A 27,282-nucleotide genomic window follows, 5' to 3' on the forward strand; every position below is an offset into this window, starting at 1 on the left:
CTCACTGTTAGCGCCCTGCAGTGAACAACATGTGTATCCTATCACTGCTCTATTCTTAACTGCCCCCCCCCCCCTTTTAATTGTACCTTTAGGAAGGACAGAAGGCAAGAGGACCTATTTTGATGAGCATCTGAACTAAAACAGCATTTAATCTTGCTGCCTGCTCTATAAAGAGAATAAAAAAGTTTAGTAGATTCAACTACAAGTAATCCAAATCTTGGAAATGGTAATGAAACAGAAGGATACAAAAGGACTTGACTTTCATTTCCTTTGGAGAAAAAAAGAAATCCCAAGTGCGTACCTGAGGATACCTGAGAAGGGAAATTACACTGATTCCTCATCTGCAACCCGGACACAGTGTATCAAGGCTTCTCTCTCGGGTTTTCACCAAGTGGAAGGAAGAGAGGAGAGGTACTAGGTTTCTGTAAGTCTACTACCTGGATCCCAGTACCCTGAAAGCTTCTCTGTGTCTCTGAGATGGCTTAAACCTCCTAAGCCAATAATTTGGTTGAATCTACTCTCCAAAGAGAACAGGACACAAAAAACTTTACAAAGTCCATTTTTTTAGTTAATTTTTTTTTAACAAATATATATTAAGCACCTTATTATATGCCAGGCACTGGTTATATAAAAACAGGAAAGCAAACCTCAAGGTGCTCACATAAATACATAATTGCATACGATTAAAGTGCTATGAGGGAAAACTACATACAAGAAAACTCTAAGTCCTGGGTCTAAATAAAATTAATCACTGCAGTACAACCTGGTGGCACAGTGGTTAACAGCTCAGCTGCTAACCAAAAGGCTGGCAGTTCAAATCCACCAGCCGCTCCTTGGAAACCCTATGGGGCAGCTCTACTCTGTGCTATAGGGTCACTAGAAGTAGGAACTGGCTCAACAGCAACAGGTTTGGTTTTGCTGCAATACAACCCAACATCCACTATAACTCTCTAAACACCTTCCTTCACTCAGGGCTGGTTCGTTCGACCTCCAGCTGTTTACCCAAAGACATGCTGTTAGGGGTCCTCCTAGGCTCTGAAAGATAGGGTTTAAGAGTCATCACCATGCACTGATACAACAAACAGCAGCATAAAACCAGCTCCTTTGATTTGATAAGGTCCATTTTTTTATCTGAATGCACGCTGTACTGATAGCACTTTTGAGCTGAGCTCCCAACAAGACACTGGGTGGAGTTTATGAAGAGTAATTGCATATGCCAGCTTTCTAAAATCCTGGAGTAATTTAGGGAGACAGATGACATCCGCGTTGTCAACCTCTTCTCATTGCATGGAGAACATGTACATTTGCACTGGGTCCTAGAAGATTCAGCAAATGGTACTGAAATTAAACATCAACGATCACAAAGATGGCTCAGGACCAGAGAACTTTTCCTTCTACTATACATAAAAGGTCATCATGAGTCAGAGTCAACTCACCGACAACTAACAACAACAATTGAAATTAAGAGTGTTGGTTTCCACGTTGGACTATGAAGTCCCCCTGGGCAAGCATGATTTGTTATGAGGCTGGTGCTCCTAGTCCTTAACTTGAGGTTTGGCACAGATAAGAGTTCATTAAGTACTTGTTGGACTGAAGGATTAGATGATGCTTGATATTCCTCTTCCCTCCTTAATCTCACCACTTCCAGGACCAGTTAATATGAAAATCAGAAACAGACCACATGGGAATAGGGGTATACTTTCCTGCCCCTGAGATCCAAGGAGACCTGGGGCAGGTCAACATCTGGTTTCCTTCAGTAAATAAGCACACAAACTAAAGCGTAGATCTACTGATGGTGAATCATTGCTACCTCCTTAGCCAATGAAAACCCAGTAACCCAGTTAGCCAATGAGACGTTCTAAATAGGAAACCTCAGCTTTGAAAACCCTATGCAGCAGTTCTACTCTGCACACATGGGGTCGCCATGAGTCGGAATCAACTTTACAACTAACAACAACAACAACATTCTGTAGTAGAGAGAGTTGTTCTTCTTGTATGGCTAAGTTTAGGACAAACAGCTAGGGATATGGATGGATTTATTCTTCTCTGTGCAGTGGGCTTTCTCCGTAAGAACTCTACGGTCTTTCATTTAAGTCAAGGAGGGACAAACTATCATAAACCAATACCTTCTCAAACTGTGTCTTACCTCACTCATACCGAAACCCTGACTGTGGAAATTATACTTCCACCATATTCTAAAATGTCCAACAACTTCTTTAAGTGTGATGTTAACATCAGCAGTTACTCTTTAAGAAATTTAGCTAAGCACCACAAGCTTTTTTGAATAATTTTTGCAAATTATAATTTTGATTCAGAATCAATTTGAGAGGAAATAAATATGTATGTCCTGTTCAGTAATATAATCCTATTAAGTTCTCCTTTGGAAGGAAAATAAAACCATGCATGATTTTCTAAGACATCTTAGAACTTTCCCATGATACAACTGAAACCAAGAAGAATCTTTTTTGGAAAGGGTCTCCAAAATACGGGTTCTAATAGTTAACTGTTTCTCACGCATAACCAGAGGTTTAAGATGGAGGTACAATTCCAGAAGATAGGCACTGGATTAGAACGTACAGTTATCATTAAGGCTAATAGGAAAACCCTGAAGCTCAGGGCTGGAAATAAGCTTTGGTTTGCTCATTATCTTTGGTTAAAATCCTCTTTTATACACATTCATCTTGCAATAGGTGTACTAATGGATTTAAAAGCGTTAACTGAGGTATGTGAGTTCTAAAATTCAGCAGACAACATTTGACACAGCAGGTGTTTTACTCCTTAAATGAAGGCCTGGCAGTGCTTCTGAAGTAGCTTGTCCTACAAGCTGGGAAATGCCAGCCCGTAGTAGTCTTGTCCAATGCAGTGTGATCATATTCCATGAAGGAAACTTAACTGCTTGTTTCTGGGGTCCCATTCCTGTCATGTTCCCTCCAACAGAATGTTCCAGAAGAACACTTGTGAGAAAAGAAGAAAGTGGTTAGCATGGCTATTTTTGCTTTTCCTAAGGTTTCCCCTAGAGCTGTTAGCATGGGTGAGAAATGGTCAAGTGCCTTGGGGTCATCTCTAGAAAAGAATAAAGAAAAGGGAAGGAAAAAAAAAAGGGTGCAGAGAAGACTGCCACCCATTATCTCGGTAACACTCATTTCTCCCAGAACGAGCAGAGTGCTGCCGTAAGGTGTGCCAAAAACCAAGCTCACTGCCGTCAAGTCGATTACCGACTCGTAGCAACCCTATAGGACAGAGTAGAATTGCCCCATAGAGTTTCCAAGGAGCGCCTGGTGGATTCAAACTGCCGACCTCTTGGTTAGCAGCCATAGCTCCTAACCACTATGCCACCAGGGTTTCCATAAGGTGTACAGGTGCCCTAAAAAGCATTATCCCCATGAAGCAGGGCTTCTTAGTACTTTTCAGTATAGATTTGTCAGTATCACGCTCTCAGTGAATAACGATATTAATGGGTGGTGAGTCTCCACAATTACAGTTAAAGCCACTCAACACTTTGCTCTTTCAGATTTCTAAAGCATTTTCTCCTGTTTATAAACACAGGTGGCCTACACTATTACACTGGATTGTGGCTGTGGCAGAATCCTTTCTTTCTCACCATAATTGCTGGGGGAGCTTTTCTGCCTGGAACACAGGTAAAAGCTCAAAGAAAGCACGCCTCTGAGATTTGAGCTCTTGTCAGAAGCAGAACTACAAAGCTATGGGTTTATGTTTTTAAAGATACCATTTGCTGGTTTTATGTACCTTTATTCCTTTGTCCCAAATGCCCTTCTTGAAAACCACCTGCGACTGTGGTTTGCAAATTAACTGCCTCTGCCACCTGAAGGGAAAAAAGGAAAACTACAAAATCTACAAAAACATCACCTGCTACCACTATCAGAGTGAAGGGAGAAGAAAAAGGAAAGGATCCATTTTTTTTTCTTTTAGAATTCCTTCATAAAAGGAGATATTATATATTTGGATAAATAATAATCACAACACAGCATCTTCCTAGTGACGTCTTCATTTATCCAACCAGACCACTGAACTCCAGACGCTTCACTGAATCAAGAAAAATTAAAGTGAAACCTGAAGGATGTGCTAAAGTGGTTGTATTTTTGCTTCCAAATATGACCTGAATTGTAATATGCTAGCTACTTCTTTTTTAAAAATAAAGATCCTTTTATTATTAAAAAAGGAGCCCTGGTGGTGCAGTGGTTAAAGCACTCAGCTGCTAACTGAAAGGTCGGTGGTTTGAACCCACCAGCTACTCCACAGAGAAAGACGTGGCAGTCTGCTTCCGTAAAGATTGAGAGCCTTGGAAACCCTATGGGGCAATTGTACTCTGTCCTACAGGGTCATTATGAGTCGCAATCGACTTGACAGTGGTAGGTTATTACAAAAGTAAAACATGTGGGAACCATATATCTCATAAGGGTTTAATATCACCTATTAATCAACCAGAGCCCTGGTGGTGCAGTGGTAAAGAGCTCGGCTGCTAACCAAAAGGTCAGCAGTTGGAATCCATCAGGTGTTCCTTGGAAATCCTATGGGGCAGTTCTACCCTGCCCTATAGGCCTTGACTCAACAGCAGTTTTTTATTTTTAAATCAACCAACAATCAACAAACGTTCCTGGAGCAAATATTATGTGTAACAACTGTAGATTTGTGTTTAGAGTTAACTGGTAAACCACTGCAATGGCATTTAACCTGCCGTTTGGGACCACTGTTTGGGAACAGTGATGAAACTCTCTCCTTCCATGCAGGAAACTGGGTTTGATTCTCGGCTAATGCACCTTACGTGCAGCCACCACCCATCTGCCAGTGGAGGCTTGCATGTTGCTACGCTGCTGAGCAGGTTTCAGTGGGGTTTCCTAAGATGGGCTAGGAAGAAGGACCCGGCCGTCTACTTCTGAAAATCAGCCAGTGAAAACCCTATGGTTTACAGCTGTCTGACAGGCAACCAAATGTGGGGATAGCACAGGATTGGGCAGTGTTTTGTGCCATTGTGCATAGGGTTGCCATGAGTCAGGGGTGATTTGACAGTGGCTAACAACAATGACAACCACAACCTGAAACCACTGTCTGGGTCACAAGGCACTCATGCAGACCTTCCTGTGAGAGTAAGGCTGTTACAGGGCACAGCTGAGAGCCTTTGTTCCCTTGATTTAAGCAACTGAACCAAAAACCAAAACCACACTTGACTGCTGTCGAGTCAATTCTGACTCACAGTGACCCTACAGGACAGGGTAGAACTACCCTACAGGGTTAACCACTGTGCCTCTTAAAGGCTTTTCGAGTGTGGGTCTCTCTGTTTTTCTTGATGGACAGCTATATTTATGCTTTAAGTAATCAGTGTATAAATAAAAAGAAAACTGTTTTAGTCTCCATCAGCTTTACCTGGATTTACATCAACATTCTTCTCATTTAATGAGCTACAGTAAATGCACTCTCAATAAAACCAGGAGAGACATTGCTGTAGCCCCATCTGAATTTGTCAAACACAAGGTAATTCTATAAGCCATATAAATGGAGAATGTATGACATTAGATTATTTAAAGGCAAGTCGTACTCTCTAGTAATTGTCAGCTGTGACTTGATACATCACTTAAGTCATCCTAGAATATCTCAAGGACAAGGGGTACTGACTTTTCTTCTTGAGGATTTGTCTTCCCTTCTTTTAAAATCAAGTTTGTAGAGTTTTGTTCTGCTTTTCTGACATAGTAGCTAGGTATTTTTTTTTTTTATTATTAAAGTATATAGAATGCTGAGAAATAAAACTCAGATAAGATTGGGAAGAGGGACCATGGACTCTGACATGATCGGAGGCACTGTGTATACTTGGAGGGTCTCTCCTTTGTGGCTGTCCATGTGAAAGGTGGGTCATGTTGGCAGGGCATCTCTAGAAGTGTATGTATGGAAAGAATTTTTTTTGGTGTGTGTATGTTTGACAGGCAGAAGATGTCATATAATAGAGATGAAACAGTGCCTGTTCACCCACATCCCCTTCTAAGGAACTCACAGTGCTCTGAGCCCCCATTGAGGGAGTAGTGGCCATTTCTGATACCACAGTCTTGTCACTCAGGTTTCCATCAGATGTTCCTTCCCTGACCACCAACTGAAGTCACCCCCCAACCCACAGGGAATTCTTCATTTTTAGTAACTCAGGGTGGCGAAATTCCTAGGTAAACCACTACATTTTCTAGCCATCCTTGCAGCTAGGTGGAACCATATGACTAAGTTCTGGCCAATGAGATGTGAGTGGAATTGTTTGAGACTTCAGGAAGGCTGTTTAAAGGCTGCTGATGCAGCTGAAATGAGTGTTTTGTCCTTCCTTCCTTGTCTGGAACTTAGATTTAATGGGTGGAACTTCAGCAGTCATCTTGAACCATGAGGTGACTCTGAGAATATTAAAACAGGGTCCCTGCCAACAATGCTGATTCCCTTTACCAGTATTGAATTCCTTGCAGACTTACGTGAGAGAGAAATACATTTCTATTTTGCTTAATCTTCTGGTATTCTTTTTTTCTGATACACGCCGTCTAACTTAATCCTAAATGATATACTGTCAAAGCACCTGGTTTGATTTTATTCACATACTTGCTGATCTCTGAAATTATCTTGTTCATTTTTTTATACTTGTCTCTTTTTTATTCTCTAAAATATACATCCCATGAGGGTAGGGGCCTTGTTTGTTATAGATCACTGTATCCCCAGTGCCTATTATACATACTAATCCATTTGAATGAATAAGGGGAGGATGTAATTAACCCCTTGCGATGGCTAATTGAATGAGGAACAGACATGTCATCAAACAGAAGCTGGTCTACGGACTGGTCAGTAACTTAACCTCTGATGTAAGGCCATGTGATTTGCTCTCAGGCATTTGAACATGAAATTGGAATTGAATTTGGAAATTGAAAAGAAATTTTCCAGTTATCACAGGGGGTAGAAGGCCGTGAAGCAGTTAGGGCCAGTGAAGTGGCTATAGCACAGGAGAAACTGAAGGTCAGTGAGCAAGCATGTGAGGCAGATGAAAATATACGTGTATAGTGCTTTGTGGAGAGAACAGAGCAGACATACAGAGACCTCAGGGGGCCACAGTGGGCCAGGTGGTCCTGAGATGGGGCAGGCCTGGACCCATTGTGGCACCTGGCAGCTTGTCTGAGACTGTCAGGACATGTCTTACCCTAACTGTGCTTTTCCTCGAGGTAAACTGAGTAGGCTTGGACCCAAAGAGCCAGATAAAAATACTAATTTCAACAACCTCTCACTTATTTGGTCTTCTGTTGGGCATATTATCTATACTTATATTTTGGAATTTGATTACTGACAGTTTATTTTTTCATACGCATGCCTTATCTTTTCAGTGACAGAATAACTCTCAAGGGAAGGAATGAATATTATTCTCTTTTTAAAATTTTCTAACACTGTGCATAATTCTATGTTTAGAGTAGGCTCTCAACATACCTTCGAGTTGAATTAAATGTTTTGTTTGATTGAAGTCTTTTAAACAAACTAAAAGATGATGGAGAACTTCTAGTACTGGACCAAGATGGAATAGACAAACTCTTCCCTATTTTTCTTCTTAAATAAAATTATAGATGAAAAACAAACATAACAAGATTCTGCAAGGTGAAAAGAAGGCAGACCAGCTAGGCACCTTGGAACTCAAGGAATGACATGGTGATGCGTTCCTTTTGCCTCATATATCCAGGGCTTAATTTTGGAGAAGCAGAACTCTGAAAAGCCACTGGAAGAGATAAAAATTTCCCCAGGGAAAATCTGCTGTTTCTAGCCAAAGGACCAGGAAAGGGCACCCAGCAAGACAGAAAACCTTTCTACAATAACTGCCAAGGCCTCATCCCCAGCCATGCCGGCAAAAACTCAGTGGGGAGCCTAGTCTGGCAGCAATGAGGCCTCCTCTCCAACCGCAGAGTGGTATCAGAAGACAGACTTTCATTCCCTATGGCATTAGTGAGTGCCGCTCCACACAGTGTCAGCAGAGGCCAAATGGGGACCCTGGACTTGCACTCCTCTCCATGGGGGAGGAGGCACCCTTTCTCCTCCCTGCCAGGGGTCTGTCAGGACACGCTACAACTCTCACCACCACCCAGAATTAACAAGGACTCTCCCCGACCCCTCCTCACTGCCACCCCACACCATTGTCTGTGGAGGCCATTTGATGTTATTAGAATTAATATTCTCAAGGATACTTATAATTGGTAAAAAAAGGTAAAGAAGAAAAAAAGAAAAGAAAAATTCTTCTGTTTGTTCGTGGAATTTGCGTGTCAACAGAATACTAGCAGACAGCAAAGAAAGCTTTCAGAGCCTTACTGGTTAGGATCACTGACTCATTGTTACAATAAACCTAAGAGCTTCTTATCTGCTGGTAGAGTAAAATCATAGTACTATTATTCATTTTGCTCCCTGTATTTTTCATTAAGGACACTTGGTGGCAGTGAAGGCTTGCACTGAAAGCTTGACACAAAGTCAATGGCAGGAGTAATGGCCTGAAATATAAAACCTCAGGTCTTGGGTTTACCACCTGCAGCTAAATCATGTTGCTACAAAAGTGGCATTGTGCGGTTGTCCAACTATCAGTATTAATTACACAAAAGGTTTTCAATTGATATTACTTGGTTATATTTGTTAAAGTTCAATGTGAACTGGATCAGACAACTCTACTGTGATGGCTTTTAAAAGTGGTAGTTTCTTCCATTATAAACCAGTGTCTGTGTAGGTAGAAAAAAAGGAGAAGGGTAAAAAAGTGAATTTTTAGGTCATATGTTTTCAAGCCATTCAGTTTTTTGAGAAATTTTCCACATAATAAATGTCCACATTGAAGGAGCCTGATAACCTAATTTGTATTTTCTGGTTGACGATTGTCACTGGTTTGTGAAAGATCACATCTTTGCTTTACAACTTAGTCAAGAGACCAGACAGACAAAGAATAAATTATTGTAGTATTTCTTTACATAGCCCAAAGGCAGAGAGCTCCTGATCATTTCCTCAGCCACAAGACAAACTTCACTACCTGCTTAGTTAGCAAAAATTCTTTTTTTCTGTTCAATGTTGTCTGACAATGCCAGATAACTAGATCAAGGAATTGGATAATTGGCCTTTTAAATCCATCCTAATGTCAAAATGACAAAGTGTAATATGAAATTTTAAACCCAAAGGGTATTTTCTTTTTATAGGCTTTTTCTTTATTTGTCTTAATTTCTTTTCATTTTCTTACATTTCTAATTTAGCTTTAAACAGATTTCTCACAGTTGGACTAACCAACATGAGAGACTATGTCAATAATACACAAACAATACAGTCCCTTTAAAAAGAGGGATTTTCAGAAATTTTTATGGAAAACAGGTTTTAAACATGACAGGAGCTAAATGAATATCTGTGGAGGAAAAAGTAAGAGAAAAGGGCTCCTAGGCCTTTCGTTCCGTTAACAGATTTGTATTATTTCAGGGTCGACTGCACTCTGCTAAGCATATAAGAAGTATGGCCGGAATGCTCCTTAGAAGTCAGGATGGCCGGGCTTTGTTTCACATACTTCGGACACGTTACCAGGAGGGACTAGTCCCTGGGGAAGGACATCATGCTTGATAAAGTATAGGGTCAGTGAAAAAGAGGGACACCCTCAACGAGATGGACTGACACAGTGGCTGCAACAATGGGCTCAAACATGGCAACAATTGTGAGGATGGCACAGGATTGGGCAGTGGTTTGCTCTGTTGTACAAAGGGCCGACGATACGGCACCTAACAACAACAATGAGAGAATTTAAGAGCCTGCTCTGTTGCTTACGAGCTGTGGGGCCTTGGTCAAGTTGTGCAGAATCGCTAAGCCTCTTTTTTTTTTTTTCTATATGATGAAAATGTTATGTACATGTCATAGAGTATTCCTTAGGGTTACATGAGATAATCTGTACAGCTGACTCACTATGCTTGTCAAATAGTAAGTGCTCAGGAGGCTAGTTGTTATCATTATTATTATTAAATTAACCCAGACTGAGAGATTGAAAATCAAAGCCAAAGGAGAGGCTTTCTGATTTATAATTTACATAGTGTTTTCTTAATTAAGAGGTCCCTAGGTGGCACAAATGGTTTGTGTTTGACTAATAATTAAAGGTTGTTGGTCCATGAGTGGGAATCAACTCGACGGCAACAGGTTTTAATTTCTTGATAATAAGAAAAACTAGAAGAAAGACTTGGTGATCTAATTCAGAAAATTAGCCAGTGAAAACCCTACAGATTACAACAGAATATTGCCTGATACGGTGCTGCAGGTTGAGCCCCCTAGGTTGGAAGGCACCACACAATGGTCACTATAATGACTGACACATGCCGACAACCGTAAAGAAGGCATAGCACCAGCTGTTTCATTCTTAAGGTCACCACGAGTCGGAGCTGACTCGAGGGCAACTAAGAATAACAACATCCCACTTGTACTTCACAACAACCCTAAAAGGTGAGTGTGCTAGACGACCCTTGGGGCACCTTCACTATCTGCCCTGTGGAAAAAAAATGCAAAGGTGGATGTGAGGGGCTGTCGGTAGAACGGCATGAGCCGTTCCATCCTCAAAGGTGATTTAAGTACTTTAGAACAACTGGTGGAAAGGAAAGCATAAGCTGCCCCTCAGACTTTCTATCTTGCTCCATGTCTAGAACTTCTATGTTTCCACTACTTTGTAATATTTCTGGTACGTACTTTAGAACAACTGGTGGAAACGAAAGCATAAGCTGCCCCTCAGACTTTCTATCTTGCTCCATGTCTAGAACTTCTATGTTTCCACTACTTTGTAATATTTCTGGTACACAGAAGCCTACCTCTCAGTGCCCTAAAACAGAAAACAAACTCATAACCAAAAGTCTCTGAAGGTCATCACTGCCAGTTTTCTCAGATATAAAAACAGACAAGTGACGTTCGGTTGTACTGCAGTGCTTGCTCTATTTTGTCTGAGCTCCTAAGATGGGGGGACGGAATGTCTCCAGGTCTACCTGAATGTCTGAAGTGACTCAAGGAAAGGAACCTCATTAGCCAGAGGGCCAAGAAACCAGTGTAGGCAATATGTGATCTGGAATAGAAAAGCGTTTGTTAAAAAAATATTCCTGACTGATATCATCTGTCTGTTGGACTTCTGAACCTGTCCTTCATTGCTTTATAAAAAGAACGTATTAAGTCAGGCCTGGCAGAAAGAAGTGAGTTTTCTCTGAATTCTAAGAATTCTGCAGAAATAGTCATTAATACTGATCAGAAGAGCAGCATTATAGTCTAGTTTTACACATGAAGAAAGTGAAGCTCAGATTAACTCTATAATTACGTAATAAATGACTGGGAGAGCTGGGACGCAAAAGACCAAAGGGCTGGTGCCAGGAGACCTGGGTTTTCATGCTGATTTTGTCTCCAGCTAGAGGCCCACACCACTTTGGGTCCCAGTTTCCTTACCTTAAAATGGATTCAAAGGATTAGTTCAGGGGTGGCAAACTTATTCTCTAAAGGGCCAGACAGTAAGTATTTTCTGCATTGTGGGCCATATGGTCTCTGCAGCAACTATGAAACTCTTCTGTTGAAGACTGAAAGCAGCCATAGACAATATGTAGACAAAAGGGTGTGACTGTGTGCCAATAAAACTTTACTTAACGAAAACAGGCAGCTGGTTGGACATAGCCGATGGGCTGTAGTTTGCAGACTCCTGGACTAGATGATGTAGAAGTTCCTTTTACTGCTAACATTTTATGATTTAACCTATTTTAATAACACTGCCATTTGCTGAAGAAAGTCACCTTGATGATGGAAAGTCTATTGGTTATGCAGTTTGTGGAGCATCTAAGTATTTTTCTTTTTCTCTCTCCTTTCTTCCCCTATTATTGAATGTCTACTATCATGTTGCAAATATAAATTATTGCCATAATGTTATTCTGCTCAAGATCTTACGTGTTTAGGTTTTTTTTTTTTTTTTTGGCAGTAGGCGGCAGGGTATATGAGACTGCAGTGTGGGGTACCTGAAGACAGGTTAAATGTGGTCTCTTGGATGGAATGGTTGATGGGAAATGATGGCCCAAATACAGGGAGAACTCTCTGAACTTTAGCTCCAATCTCAGATGATCAAAAGTCTAACTGCTTTTGCTATAGGGAGCCAGGCTTGAGTATGTTTGGCAGAGCTGGGAGACTGTAAAGTAGGAACATGGAAGAGCATGTTGACATTTAGGGGAAACATGATCTCTCCTGTTAGAAAAATTAAACTGTAACCATAGCTAAGAAACACCCAGGGGACAAACTCTGTTGACTTCTGGGTTGGTAAACACTGCCTACTCACCACGGGGACCCTTTCCTTGGGTCCCCACTTTCCTTCCTGGATAGCTACACCAAGGAGAGGCCAACAGTTCAATTCCATCACCTTTTAAGAGATTCCCCTTATAAGAAAATAATATAGCACACAGGCCACAGTTCAAGAGCAGCAGTGTGGAAAATGTACCTACTTACTCTTTATTACTGCCGAAGGCTTCTGTGGAAATCCTGTCATTTCAAAGTGAAAATTATTTTTAAAAGACCAGAGAATCATATTATGATATTTTGTCTGACAGTGTTATTTTTATTCAAATATTATATTGGCTTGTAAAGTTATACAAAGCAATAAATGCTTTATTTAAAAAGTCTCCCTCTCTTCATACCACATGCCAGGTGCTGGACTGACTTGCAAACAAGTCATCTTGTGCCCTTTCTGACATTTTTCTATACATTTACAAGTATGTGTCTGTGTACCTTTGTGGGTGTATCTCCACTCATGATGATTATACAATGGTTTTGACTATTCAGGCTACCTGTATCCCTAGATACAAGTCTGCCTAGGTACAATGTGCTAATGCTTTTGATAAACCCTCAAAAATGTTCAGCAATTTCTTATCCTTAAACATATACAGTTATATTGGTATATTCCATTAGGAGTAGGTTTAATTCAATACTACGAAGGGGAGGCCTGGTATTTTTTCAGGCATTAAGTTCTAGTTTTACATAAAACATTCTGATGACGGAGGCCGAGGTGTTTGGTTTCCCATGGTTATTAGGATAATTGCCTCACTTTCCTAGAGTAGTTCTGAGCTTAATCTAATAGCCTCAGGTACAGTGATTCACAGAAAGATTTGTTGAATCCATTGGATGGCGAGGTATCTGGGTGCTTGAAGTAGATTATAGGCTGAAAGACTATAAGATTCTATCATAGTCAGATAAAGCAAAAATCAAAGGAAGTACCACTGAGATGAACTTTCTAGCTCAGTTCCTGGTTTGCGCTGACTTGCTGGGTTGAGCCCCTGCTAATGCTCCTTCACTTGTCACAGCTAGAGGATGATCGCGGACGCTTAGAGCTGGTCCTGTCTCATGGCCTCCCCTGAGGCCTCAGGTACTCCTGTGGACTTTTGTCTATCTGTGACTGCACTTTGCTAATATGAAGAGTGGACAAAGCCGGAAAGGCTTAACAGTGAGTGTATTCTGTTCCACTGTGAACAATTAAAGTGAGCTGACACAAGATTCAAAGAGGGAATGTGGATTATTGTGGGGGAAAGTTGTATCTAATAACTGCAGTTCTCAAAAATAATGTTTTTTCTGGACAAGAGGAAGTTTAGGAAAAATGGAATCTGTTGCAAGTATGCAAGAATAAAAGGGAAGAAAAGCAAAAGGAGAAATTCTACTTTAGCTTCTACTAAACACGGATATAAATGTGACCTGTGTACCTAGGGAAAAATGGATAAAATTAGAGCAAAGCAATTTCCTGATTTCCACAGATAATGTATCCTTTCTAAAATTAGAATAGAGCTTTTTTTTTTTTCCCTTACAGGAAATTATATTTGATTCAATGTAAGGAGGAAACAAGTGAGAGAAGAAAATCAATATGATGATGGTACTCAGACCACGTAATAGGGAAAAGGAAAAGGGGAATGTGTGTGTGTGTACGAGACACAGAGATGGGAAGGTAGAGGTGGGAGGGGCACACGGGAGCAGTGTGTGGGAGGGGTAGGATGCCACAAAAACTCAGTATGTTAAATTAATTCTGTTTTTTCTTTTTAAAGAACAAATCTGGCATAGAAAAACTGTGAAAGGTGATACCAGAATTCTTAAATTTGCACTAATAAATATCTGACAGGCTTACTTAGAACCTACTATCATGGTTTACTCCTTAAATTGTTCATTTTTCTACCCCTGTAAAGATTATACACACTAATGATGATGAAGGGTGATATCAAAAGCTGCCTTGTACAAAAATCTGGCATTTTATGCTTCCCCACCCCCCAGGGGCAAGTCACAGCTTCCTCCCCAAACACCTGAAGCTGCAGCCAGGCCTGGAGCCTCCCGTCCAGAACGCTGCAAGTGGACATGGCCTGGGATTTAGGACTAGGTGCCTGGAGCCCAAGAAAGATTGGATGCAATCATCTCTGTGGTGTTTTCATTTACTTTCCACCATTTTCAGGTGTCTTCCCATATAGGGTATCTGACTAAAGCCCCTCAGATTCAATCTAGAGTCTAAACGCAACAACACTGGACACTCTCCCAGGCCCTACCCATCTCCTTCTTGAATAGGGTTGCCAGATTGAGCAAACAAAAAATACATGGTGACTAGGTAAGTTTGAATTTCAGATAAACAACACATAATTTTGTAGTAGAAGTACGTCCCGTGCAATATTTGGGTTATGCTTATACTACAAAATTATCACTATTTATCTGAAATTCAACTTTTTAACTGGGTATCCTGTATTTTATCTGGCAACCCTGCTGTTTGAACTCAGGGAACCTCCAGAGTATCTGGGAAGGACCTTAGGAAGGTCAGACACAGGGTGTTTGCAGTGAAGAGCACCAGACAGGAACTGAGGGAGGAAGCGTGATACGTTGTCTCTTAAAAGGTGAAAACACAAAATCCTCTGAGAGGTGAGCAGGGTAACACCATCCCGAGTCCCTCACCGTTTCATCCACAAGATCCCCCTCTCAGAGGGAAGCCCCAGCGGAGGAGTGAGCCTTTCTGCTCCAACTGTGACCCCTGAGTGCATGCCTTCTCAATTCTTGGCAAGGATCTGCGTTTTGTATATTTAGGGGGAATTTCAGCACAGAAGAGCACGCTGGTGGGTGATGAGGAGGAGACACTGGGAGAGGCCAGGCAGGCTGGGGTAGCGGTGAAAATGGGAAAACACCAAAAGATACAGTGACATGCCGTAGGACCAGGGCAGACCTTCAGAGCTACATTTATACATGGATACAGACACGCACAGAAATATGCCCATGAATGATTTTGAAAAAATGTTTTTCTTCATCAGTTTTATTTATTAATACATTAACTTATTAATCAAGCTTAAATAAACTTGATTATGTTAATTGTGGAGTTTGCTAATGAACAAAAATGTTCATCTACTATCTCTGGTCTAGAGATGGCCAGCCAGGTGGTGGCTGCTGAGCTCCCAGCAGCCAGTGTCTCCTCCAGAAGCAGCCCTTCTTTTCTAGCCCGGAGATGGTAGTTGGCGCTGGTCAGGAATGCACTCCTATTGTTTAACCTCTAATAATTTTTTTCTTTTTTTCCTTTTTTTAATTCCTACCTCACCTCCAAATCTCTAGTTAGTAGAATTTTAACTCAGATTTGAGAATTAATTAATTTTCAAGCCTGCAGACGTTCTAGGCTGAGTGATAATTACTGACATTCAATGAGCCTGGAACTAAAATTGAATAATACGGTCTTCTGGCACAGGCTTTTCCTTCTTACTTATTCATCATTTATCTTGACTCTAGGTTGATGATTTTGTAAAACTACTCTGTATTGGAGTTATACTGAATTCAATCATAAAGTTAAGCCTAGTTAAGATGGAGGGGGGGTTCTTCTTGGAATCAAAATGTTATTAAAAAAAAATAAACATTCACATTGTTATACATCACCCAAGGCTATACTCCTAGGCAGGCTTCAGTGTCATGGAAACCAGGTAAGCTCATCTGTGCTTTTGGTGCCAAAAATCTACTGATAAAAATGCAGTTTCACCGCAGAAGCCTAAATACTGTTTAGAGGGTTATATGACAGAGGGTTTTAAAGGAATGAAATAAATCTGCCTTCTGTTATCATCAAAGGCAACTCACAACATGTTCAATCACTATTACTGCATCATCCATTTCTTTTGTCTTATTTTCTCACTCAGTGATATTTCAGGAGGGACCAGTACCTGGGGAAGGACATCATGCTTGATAAAGTAGAGAGTCAGTGAAAAAGAGGAAGACCCTCAAGGAGATGGATTGACACAGTGGCTGCAACAGTGAGCTCAAACATAGCAACGATTGTGAGGGTGGTGCAGTGTTTGCTTCTGTTGTACATAGGGTGGCTACGAGTTGGAACCAAATCAAAGGCACCTAACAACAACAACAGTGATATTTCAGGTCTTCTGGGAGAGTCATTTTTTGGATATCTTGGAATAAAAAACCATCCCATTCTGTCATGCTCGATAAGCAGGATGTGTGGTCATTTGGGGCTCACACCCTTAAAAGTCAGAGCCTAATTATTGAGAGTAGAAGTTGGTTGGGATCGTTTGCTGGTCCTAGGATGCTGGGGCTGGTGGTGGGGTGGGGGGAGGATCTCAGAAAGGCCTCCCACCCTTCTCTTCCCTGGTGGCCCAGTAGTTGCAGTTTCCTGTGAGGATATGGGAAATGGAGAGAGAGCCCGGGCGCTGAAGGTGGCCACAGGGTGGGGATGAGGCTGGCAGGGCAACAGAACCTGCTTTGTGGGACACAGGAAGTACTTGTACTAACAGCTATGTGTGAGAACAGTGAGGACACATTTGCAAGGCCATTGTGCCTTGTGTGGGTGCAGTGACCCGGGTTGATGGTGGTGACACACCAAGGGCCAAGCATGGGTGCTCACTCACCGGTGCTGCTCTGGATGGTCCTCACGGTGGTGGTGGTTCGAGGAGGGGAGGAAGACCGCAGGGACACACACTCGTCGTCCTGGGAGCAGCCCTTCTCGATGGCCCGCACGTAGCTGTGGCTCCGCATGCGGAAGCAGCCGGGCATGGGCAGGTCCAGGGCTTCCACTGCCTGTGACTCCAGTTCGCTGAAGACGGATTCACACACAGACTCGAACTGGCCATTCACCTCCATCTCACTCACCTGCGAGAGAAACCACGTGCTGTGAAACCTAGAGATTCTTCTTCTGGTGCAGACTCCACCCCTCCCTTCAAGCTTCTCACAACTTCAATCCCCCAAAGAAAGTAGTGTCTGATTACATCAAACTCAAAAGCATTTTAATTTCTTTATGTTACAAACTTACAGTCTCTGGGCAGACAAGTGATTAAGCACTTGGCTACTAACCGAAAGGTTGGTGTTCAAATCTACCCAGAGGAACCTTGGAAGAAAGGCCTGGCGATTTACTGCCAAAGATCACAGCCATTGAAAGCCCCATGGAGCACAGTTCTACTCTGATACACATGGGGTGGCCAGGAGTCAGAACCTACTCCATGGCAACTTTTTTTTTTTTTTAATTTATGTTACTATAACTGAATGTCATCTAGTTTATAATTTCAAGTAATCAATTACATTCTAAAGAAAAAGAGCTTTGTAGAATGCAGGAAGTGCGGGGGTGGGAATTCTTAATCCAAGGCATACAGATTCGATCACTCTCCTCATCTGTTAACGTCAACCTAGGAACATTTTTATCTGCCCATGGTCAGAGTTCAGACATTTCAGTGTAATTGTTTTTAGTACAAACATTTTAGAAACTAGTATTTTTAGTGTGCCTTTTGAAGTGACTAGTTTTTCAAATAACTTCAGGGCTGACTGGAGCTTAATTTAGTGCAAAATATGGAAACATGCCCTATATTTTCCACAAAATACCCACATTCTGTTAAAAAATAGACCAAACCCTACGTCAAAATCCTGAAAAGTGCTACCAAGATTTTCAAATCATTACAGGTTTCACTCTTACTTAAAAAAAAAACTGATATGATTTACAAAGTGTATTTAAATATTCCAAATGTCTTTAAAAAATATTCTCTTTTGGGGGGAATCTGATTTTATTTATATACATTCATTTGTATAACAGCATAACTTGCATTGGTTTGTGCACTACCTTAAGAAAAAATACACCCAATTATGAGCTCAAGTCAATTTTTCACTTGTAGCTGACCTGATGGAGATTTGGAGCATTTTTCAATTTTCTATCACCTTTTCCAGAGTTTCTTCTCTATCCAGCAGTTCTACTCTGTCCTATAGGGTCGCTATGAGTCGGAATCAACTAGACGGCAGTGGGTGGATTGGTCCAGAGTTTCTTATCTCTATTTTCTCCAATATCTAATTAATGAATTGTTGGGAATTTAACAGATTAAACTACCATTAAGCTTAGAATCCCCATATGTCTGTCAGTTTTTTGTACTGTGAGGGTTTGTGTGTTGCTGTGAAGCTGGAAGCTATGCCACGGGTATTCAAATACTTGCAGAGTCACTCATGGTAGACAGGTTTCAGCTGAGCTTCCAGACTAAGACTAGGAAGAAGGACCTGTTGGTCCACTTCTGAAAAAAATTAGCCAGTGAAAACCTTATGAATAACTGTGGAGCATTGTCCGATATAGTGCCGGAAGATGAGCCCTTCGTATTGGAAGGCACTCAAAATACAACCGGGGAAGAGCTGTCTCCAAAAAGTAGAATTGACTTTAATGATGTGGATGGAGTCAAACTTTCAGGGCCTTCATTTGCTGATTTGGCATGACTCAAAATGAGAAGAAATAGCTGCGAACGTTCATTAATAATAGGAACATGGACTGTACAAAGTATGAATCTAGGAAAGTTGGAAATCACCAAAAATGAAATGGAACACATATAGATATCCTAGGCATTAGTGAGCTGAAATGAACTAGTATTGGCCATTTTGAATCAGATGATCATATGGTTCACTATGTCAGGAATGACAAATGGAAGAGGAATGGTGTTGCATTCACTGTCTAAAAGAACATTTCAAGATCTATCCTGAAGTACAATGCTATCAGTGATAGGACAATATCTATATGCCTACAAAGGTGACCAGTTAATATGACTGTTACTCAAATTTATGCACCAACAGATAAGGCCAAAAATGAAGAAACTGAAGATTTTTACCAATTCCTGCAATCTGAAATTGATCAAACCCACAATCAAGATGCATTGATACTTGTGATTGGAATGCAGAAGTTGGAAACAAAGAAGGATCAGTAGTTGGAAAACACAGTCTTGGTGATAGAAACGATGCCAGAGATCTCATGATAGAATTTTGTAAGACCAATGACTTCTTCATTGCAAATACCTTTTTTCAACAACATAAACAGCGACTATACACCTGGACCTTACCAGATGAAACACGCAGGAATCAAATCGACTACACCTGTGGAAAGAGACAATGGAAAAGCCTAATATCATCAGTCAGAACAAGGCCAGGGGCCAACTGCGGAACAGACCGTCAATTGCTCGTATGCACGTTCAAGTTGAAGCTTAAGAAATTTAGGACAAGTCCACGAGAGCCAAAGTATGACCTTGAGTATATCCAACCTGAATTTAGGGAACATCTCAAGAATAGACTTGATGAGTTAAACACTAATGACCAAAAACCAGATGAGTTGTGGAATGACATAAAAGACATCATATATGAAGAAAACAAAAGGTCATTAAAAAGATAGGAAAGAAAGAAAAGAGCAAAATGGATGTTAGAAGAGACTCTGAAACTTGTTCTTCAATGTACAGTAGGTAAAGTGAATGGAAGAAATGATGAAGTAAAAGAGCTGAATAGAAGGTTTCAAAGGGCAGCTTGAGAAGACAACATAAAGTATTATGATGACATGTGCAAAGACCTGGAGTTAGAAAACCAAGAGGGAAGAACATACTTGTTATTTCTCAAGCTGAAAGAACTGAAGAAAAAATTCAAGCCTCGAGTTGCAATATTGAAGGATTCTATGGGCAAAATACTGAACGACCCAGGAAACATCAAAAGAAGATAGAAGGAATACACAGAAATACTGTATAAAAAAAAAATTGGTCTATGTTCAACCATTTCAGGAGGTAGCATATGATCAAGAACCAATGGTACTGAAGGAAGAAGTCCAAGGTACACTTAAGGGAAGTGCAAAAAACAAGTCTTCAGGAATTGATGGAATACCAATTGAAATGTTTCAACAAACAGATTCTTCCCTGGAAGTGCTCATTTGTCTATGCCAAGAACTTTGGAAGACAGCTACCTGGCTAACGGACTAGAAGAGATGCATATTTATGCCTACTCCAAAGAAAGGTGATCCAACAGAATGTGGAAATTATTGAACAATATCATTAATATCACATGCAAGCAAAATTTTGCTGAAGATCATTCAAAAGCGGTTGCAGCAGTACATGGACGGGGAACTGCCAGAAATTCAATCTGGATTCAGAAGAGGATGTGGAACCAGGGATATCATTGCTGATGTCAGATGGATCCTGGCTGAAAGCAGAGAAGACCAGAAAGATGTTAACCTGTGTTTCATTGACTATGCAAAGGCATTTGACTGTGTGGATTCTAACAAATTATGGATAACACTGCAAAGAATGGGAATTCCAGAACACTTAATTGTGCTGATGAGGAACACATACATAGCTCAAGAGGCAGTAGCTGGAACAGAACGAGGAGATGCTGTGTAGTTTAAAGTCAGGAAAGGTGAACGTCAGGGTTGTATTTTTTCAGCATACTTATTCAATCTGTATGCTAAGCAAATCATCTGAGAAGCTGTACTATAGGAAGAAGAACATGGCATCGGGATTGGAGGAGACTCATTAACAATCTGCGTTATGCAGGTGACACAATCTTGCTTGCTGAAAATGAAAAGGACTTGAAGTACTTACTGATGATGGTCAAAGACCACAGCCTTCACTATGGATTACACCTTAACATAAAGAGAACAAAAATCCTCACAACTGGGCCAATAAGCAACATCATGATAAACAGAGAAAAGGTTGAAGTTGTGAAGGATTTCACTTTACTTGGATCCACAATCGACATCCATGGAAACAGCAGTCAAGAAATCAAAAGACACATTGCATTGGGCGAATCTGCCGCAAAAGACCTCTTTAAAGTGTTGAAAAGCAAACATGCCACATTAAGGACTAAGATGTCCTGATCCAAGCCATGGCGTTTTTCAATTGCCTCATATGCCTGTGAAAGCTGGACGATGAATAAGGAAGACTGAAGAAGAATTGACACCTTTGAATTATGTTGTTGGTGAAGAATATTGAATATACCATGGACTGCCAAAAGAACAAACAAATCTGTTTTGGAAGACGTACAGCCAGGATGCTCCTTAGAAGTAAGGATGTGAGACTTCATCTTACATACTATGGACATGTTATCAGGAGGAATCAGTCCCTGGAGAAGGACATCCTGCTTGGTAAAGTAGAGGGTTAGTGAAAAAGAGGAAGACCCTTAACGAGATGGATTGACACAGTGGCTGCAACAGTGGGCTTGAGCATAACAACGATTTTGAGGGTGGCGTAGGATTGGGCAGTGTTTCATTCTGTTGTACATAAGGTCACTATGAGTTGGAGCTGACTCAACAGCACCTAAGAACAACAACAAAAACAAGCCTGAAATATGTACTAACAACTATTAAAATATTTGGCTCTATCCTCATTTTGTGTTACCTGAAGATGTGCTCCAGCAATCGCTAATTTCCTTAAGCTTCAGATAAAAGTGCCAATGATATTAAGGCATAACAAGTGGAAAAGAGACAGGCATTTCCTAATAATAATTTCTTACAGTTTAAAATAGTATTTTCACATACTTTGTCTCATATGATATAAACTTTTTGAACCTTTTCCAGGCTAATAATTACATATGCCTGTGGTTGGAAGGCACTCAAAATACAACTGGGGAAGAGCTGCCTCCTCAAAGTAGAGTCGACCTTAATGATGTGGATGGAGTCAAGCTTTCGGGACCTTCATTTGCTGATGTGGCATGACTCAAAATGAGAAGAAACAGCTGCAAACATCCATTAATAATTGGAACCTGGAATGTACGAAGTAAGAATCCAGGAAAGCTGGAAATCATCAAAAATGAAACAGAATGCATAAAGATCGACATCCTAGGCATTAGTGAGCTGAAATGGACTGGTATTGGTCATTTTGAATCAGATGATCATATGGTCTACCATGCCGGGAATGTCAACTTGAAGAGGAATGGTGTTGCATTCATCATCAAAAAGAACATTTCAAGATCTATCCTGAAGTGCAACACTGTCAGTGATAAGATAATATCCATAAACCTACAGGGAAGGCCAGTTAATACGACTATTATTGAAGTTTACACACCAACCGCTAAGGCCAAAGATGAAGAAATTGAAGATTTTTACCAACTTCTTCAGTTTGAAATTGATTGAACATGCAATCAGGATGCACTGATAATGGCTGGTGATCGGAATGAGAAAGTTGGAAACAAAGAAGAAGGATTGGTACTTGGAAAATATGGCCTTGGTCATAGAAATGATGCCAGAGATCACATGATTGAATTTTGCAAGACCAACGCCTTCTTCACTGCAAATACCATTTTTTACCCACATAAACGGCGACTATACACATGGACCTCACCATATGGAATACACAGGAAATCAAATTGACTACATTCGTGCAAAGAGAAGATGGAATACCTCAGTATCATCAGTCAAAACAAAGCCAGGGGCCGACTGCAGATCAGACCATCAATTACTCATATGCAAGTTCAAGTTGAAACTAAAGAAAATTAGGACAAGTCCACAACAGCCAAAGTACGACCTTGAGTATATCCCACCTGCATTTCGAGATCATCTCAAGAATAGACTTGATGCATTGAACACTAATGATTGAAGACCAGATGAGTTGTGTAATGACATTAAGGACATCATACACGAAGAAAGCAAGAGGTCATTACAAAGACAGGAGGGAAGGAAAAGACCTAAATGGATGTCAGAAGAGGCTCTGAAACTTGCTCTTGAATGTCAAGTAGGTAAAGCAAAAGGAAAAAATGATGAAGTAAAAGAGTTAAATAGAAGATTTCAAAGGGTGGCTCGAGAAGACAAAGTAAGGTATTACCATGACATGTGCAAAGATCTGGAGTTAGAAAACCAAAAGGGAAGAATACACTTGGCATTTCTCAAGCTGCAAGAACTGAAGAAAAAATTCAAGCCTTGAGTTGCAATACTGAAGGATTCTACAGGGAAAATAATAAATGACACAGGAAGCATCAAAGGAAGATGGAAAGAATATATAGAGTCACTATACCCAAAAGAACTGGTTGATATTCAACCACTTCAGGAGGTAACATATGATCAGGAACCGATGGTACTCAAGAAAGAAGTCCAGGCTGCGATGAGGGCAATGGTGAAAACAAGTTTCTGGGAATTGATAGAATACCAATTTGAGATGTTTGAACAAACGGATGCAGCACTGAAAGTGCTCACTTGTCTATGCCTGGAAATTTGGAAGACAGCTACCTGGCCAACCAACTGGAAGAGATCCATAGTTATGCCTATTCCCAAGAAAAGTGATCCAACCGAATGTAGAAATTATCAGACAATATCATTAATATTATGTGCAAGCAAAATATTTCTGAAGATCATTCAAAAGTGGCTGCAGCAGTATATCCACAGGAAACTGCCAGAAGTTCACACCAGAATTAGAAGAGGACATGGAACCAGGGATATCATTGCTGATGTCAGATGGATCGTGGCTGAAAGCAGAGAATAACAGAAAGATGTTTACCTGAGTTTTATTGACTATGCTAAGGCATTTGGCTGCATGGATCATAGCAAATTATGGATAACATTGTGAAGAATGGGAATTCTAGAATTGTGTTCATGAGGAATCTGTACATGGATCAAGAGGCAGTCATTTGAACAGAACAGGGGGATATTGCGTGGTTTAAAGTCTGGGAAGGTGTGAGTCAGGGTTGTATCCTTTCACCATACCTATTTGATCTGTATGCTGAGCAAATAACCTGAGAAGCTGCATTCTGTGAAGAACGGGGCATCAGCATTGGAGGAAGACTCATTAACAACCTGCATTATGCAGATGATACAACCTTGCTTGCTGAAAGTGAAGAGGACTTGAAGCACTTACTGATGAAGGTCAAAGATCACTACCTTCAGTATGGATTACACTTCAACATAAAGAGAACAAAAATCCTCACAACTGGACCAATAAACAACACCATGATAAACAGAGAGAAGGTTGAGGTTGTCAAGAATTTTATTTTATTTGGATCCACAATCAACACCCATAGAAGCAGCAGTCAAGAAATCAAAGGACACATTGTATTGGGCAAATCTGCTGCCAAAAGATCTCTTTAAAGTGTTGAAAAGCAAGAATGTCACTTTGAGGACTAAGGTGTGCCTGACCCAACCCATGGTGTTTTCAATGGCTTCATATGCATGGGAAAGCTGGACAATGAATAAGGAAGACTGAAGAAGAACTGACACCTTCGAATTATGGTGTTGGTTAAGAATATTGAATATACCGTGGACTGCCAAAAGAATCAATAAATCTGTCTTGGAAGAAGTACAACCAGAATGCTCCTTAGAAGCAAGGATGACGAGACTACTTCTCACGTACTTTGGACATGTTATCAGGAGGGATCAGTGCCTGGGGAAGGACATCATGCTTGGTAAAGTAGAGGGTCAGTGAAAAAGAGGAAGACCATCAGAGAGATGGACTGACACAGTGGCTGCAATGATGGGCTCAAGCATAGCAACAATTTTGAGGATGGCGAAGGCCTGGGCAGTGTTTCATTCTGTCATGCATAGGGTCACTACGAGTCAGAACTGACTCAACAGCATCTAACAACAACAACAACAAAAATAATTATATATATATATATATAATTAATATATACCTACATATAAAAAAAAAGTATATATAAAATAAAAATATGTATATTTATACCCCTCTTTTTAGGAAATACATGGAGATGCATATAGGGGTAAAGGAGATGATATCTACAACTAAGTGTCAGATGGAAAGACAGAGCAAACAGATGAATCTGAATTTCTTCAAGGATATACTCAGGAGTTCTTTGTATTATAAATGCAACTCTTTTGTAACTGTGAGATGATATCCCTGTCAAGGTAACAGCTATTAAACTTGGATGACTATATTTCCAGAAGCTATATCTCCTTTTATTTTTCATAAAAATTGAATCATGAAATAAATGTAATTCTGCCACTTGTTTTGATTTTCCCCCCTGATTTGGAAACCCTAGTGGCATAGTGGTTAAGTGCTACAGCTGCTATCCAAGAGGTTGGCAGTTCGAATCCGCCAGGTGCTCCTTGGAAAGTCTATGGGGCAGTTCTCCTCTGTCCTATAGAGTCGCTGTGAGTCCGAATCAACTCGATGGCAGTGGGTTTATCATGGTTATCCCTTTAGGTTAAACTTATATTCTTTTTTTTAATTAAAAAAAAAAGTTTTATTTAGTTGTTATTGAGAATATACACAGCAAAATATATATCCATTCAACCATTGTGACATGTACAATTCAGTGACACTGATTACATTCTTCGAGTTGTGCAGCCATTCTCATCCTCCTTTTCTGAGTTGTTCCTCCCCTAGTGACATAAACTTACTGCTCCCTAGGGTTCCTATATAACCTTTCAAGATGCTATTGTCAGCTCTACTGAAATTTGTATGTATGAGTTTTGGAACAAGATAGTTTTCACCTCTTTTCCTGATTTAATTTAATATCAGTAAGTGGGTCAGGATTTCTTGAACTTCTGCTTTGCAGTAAGCTTGGCACTGTGCTCTCAGAGTCGTAAAAGAGAAATAGTTACCCATTCTTGTTTAGTAATTTAGAGTCCAACCCAGGGAGAGGTACATTAGGAGGCCTAGTCCTGGGCCGGCTGTCTGCCTGGTGTGAGGTGCCCCCCAGAAGATTCATGAGGTAGTGGAGTGACAGGAGTTCATCCCAGGTAGTGGGAAGAAGGGTTGAGCTTTATGCAAGTAACTGAAAAATAAAAGAATAATGAAGACACCCGTGGATATTAATGTGCAGTGGAGCTATCGATATGGAGACCAGCATATATGTTGGTTGGTCTAAAATGGCAAAGAGGTATTACTAACAATTAGAGCTAGTGGTATTATCCTAAAAACAATATCTGATATTTTAGAAGATTAATTACAATAGTATTTTTTCAGTTTTAGCAGTACTACTTTGGTTGAGTACCTGTCTTTCATAAAAAAAAAAAAAAAAAGCAGTTGTTGAGTCAATTCTGACTCATGATGACCCAATGTGTGCAAAATAGTACTGCTAGGTAGGGATTTTCAAGGCTATTACCTTTTGGAAGTAGATCGCCAGGCCTATCTTCTGAGGCTTCCTGGGTGGATTTGAAGTGCCAGCCTTTTGGTTAGCAACCTTAGCTCTTAACCACTGCACCACCAGGGACTCTTTTTCTTCCATAATGTTACCAAAAAAGGGCAAGGACCTAATATTTATTCATCCTCTGACATTTTCACTATTTTGGAAAGGCCTAACACATTAGTTTGAAAAATTTAAAATATACAAAAAATATAGAGAATAACATAGTTTAAGAAATAAAATTTTGCTGCTACAGTTGCAAAGCTCCCTCTGATACTTCCAGCTTTTAAATGGAACATTTCAGGCTTGGATTTTCTCAGAGTACCAGAAACGTTCTTGTCAGGGCAAAAGACAGGTGCTGACATTAATCACTCATTGTGACCATGCTGTTATAGCCCCTTTGTCCTTATTTAAACTCTTTGAGCCTCACTGTTTTTATTTATGGAAATCCTGGTGGTGTAGTGGCTAAGTGCTGTGGCTGCTAACCAAAGGGTCGGCAGTTCGAATCCGCCAGGCGCTCTTTGGAAACTGTGTGGGGCAGTTCTGCTCTGTCCTATAGGGTCGCTATGAGTCGCAATCGACTGGACGGCACTGGGTTTGTCTTTATTTATAAAACAGGAATGATGATACCTCTTAATACGGTCACTGCAAAGAGCAAACCAGGTAATATATGTAAAGCACTTGAGACCATACCTGGCCTGCATTGTTTTCTGTGAGTTAGTGTTGTTCCTATTTGTTAATTGAATTATTGGATTTATAAACAATATAACATTTTTCTAGGTTACATGACTGAACAGTTTACATGTGGGTCATTTTAAGTATTCACAATCAGAATCAAAGGACATTACTGTTTAGAATCAGTGTGTAACCATCCTAGGAGATCATAAAACATATTGGTAAAACGTGTTTTTAAAATACCAGCATTTTCCGCTGTATACTTTTTTGGCTTTCCTAAAAGGAAAGAATCTGTTTTGTTTT

General features: G+C 40.4%; 1 protein-coding gene across 25 annotated transcripts in view; it reads right to left on the reverse strand.

Moving 5' to 3' along the window:
- DLGAP1 (DLG associated protein 1) overlaps positions 1-27,282 on the reverse strand; it is a 1,139,806-nt gene that overhangs the window by 197,686 nt on the left and 914,838 nt on the right. For all 25 annotated transcript variants that reach the window (XM_049901330.1, XM_049901331.1, XM_049901332.1 and 22 more), the window contains one exon: positions 16,872-17,112. In XM_049901330.1, coding sequence (XP_049757287.1) covers positions 16,872-17,112 — 241 coding nt within the window. The remainder of the gene's footprint in view (positions 1-16,871; positions 17,113-27,282) is intronic.

The sequence above is a fragment of the Elephas maximus genome, chromosome 11, assembly GCF_024166365.1.
Source record: "Elephas maximus indicus isolate mEleMax1 chromosome 11, mEleMax1 primary haplotype, whole genome shotgun sequence".
Taxonomy (NCBI): domain Eukaryota; kingdom Metazoa; phylum Chordata; class Mammalia; order Proboscidea; family Elephantidae; genus Elephas; species Elephas maximus.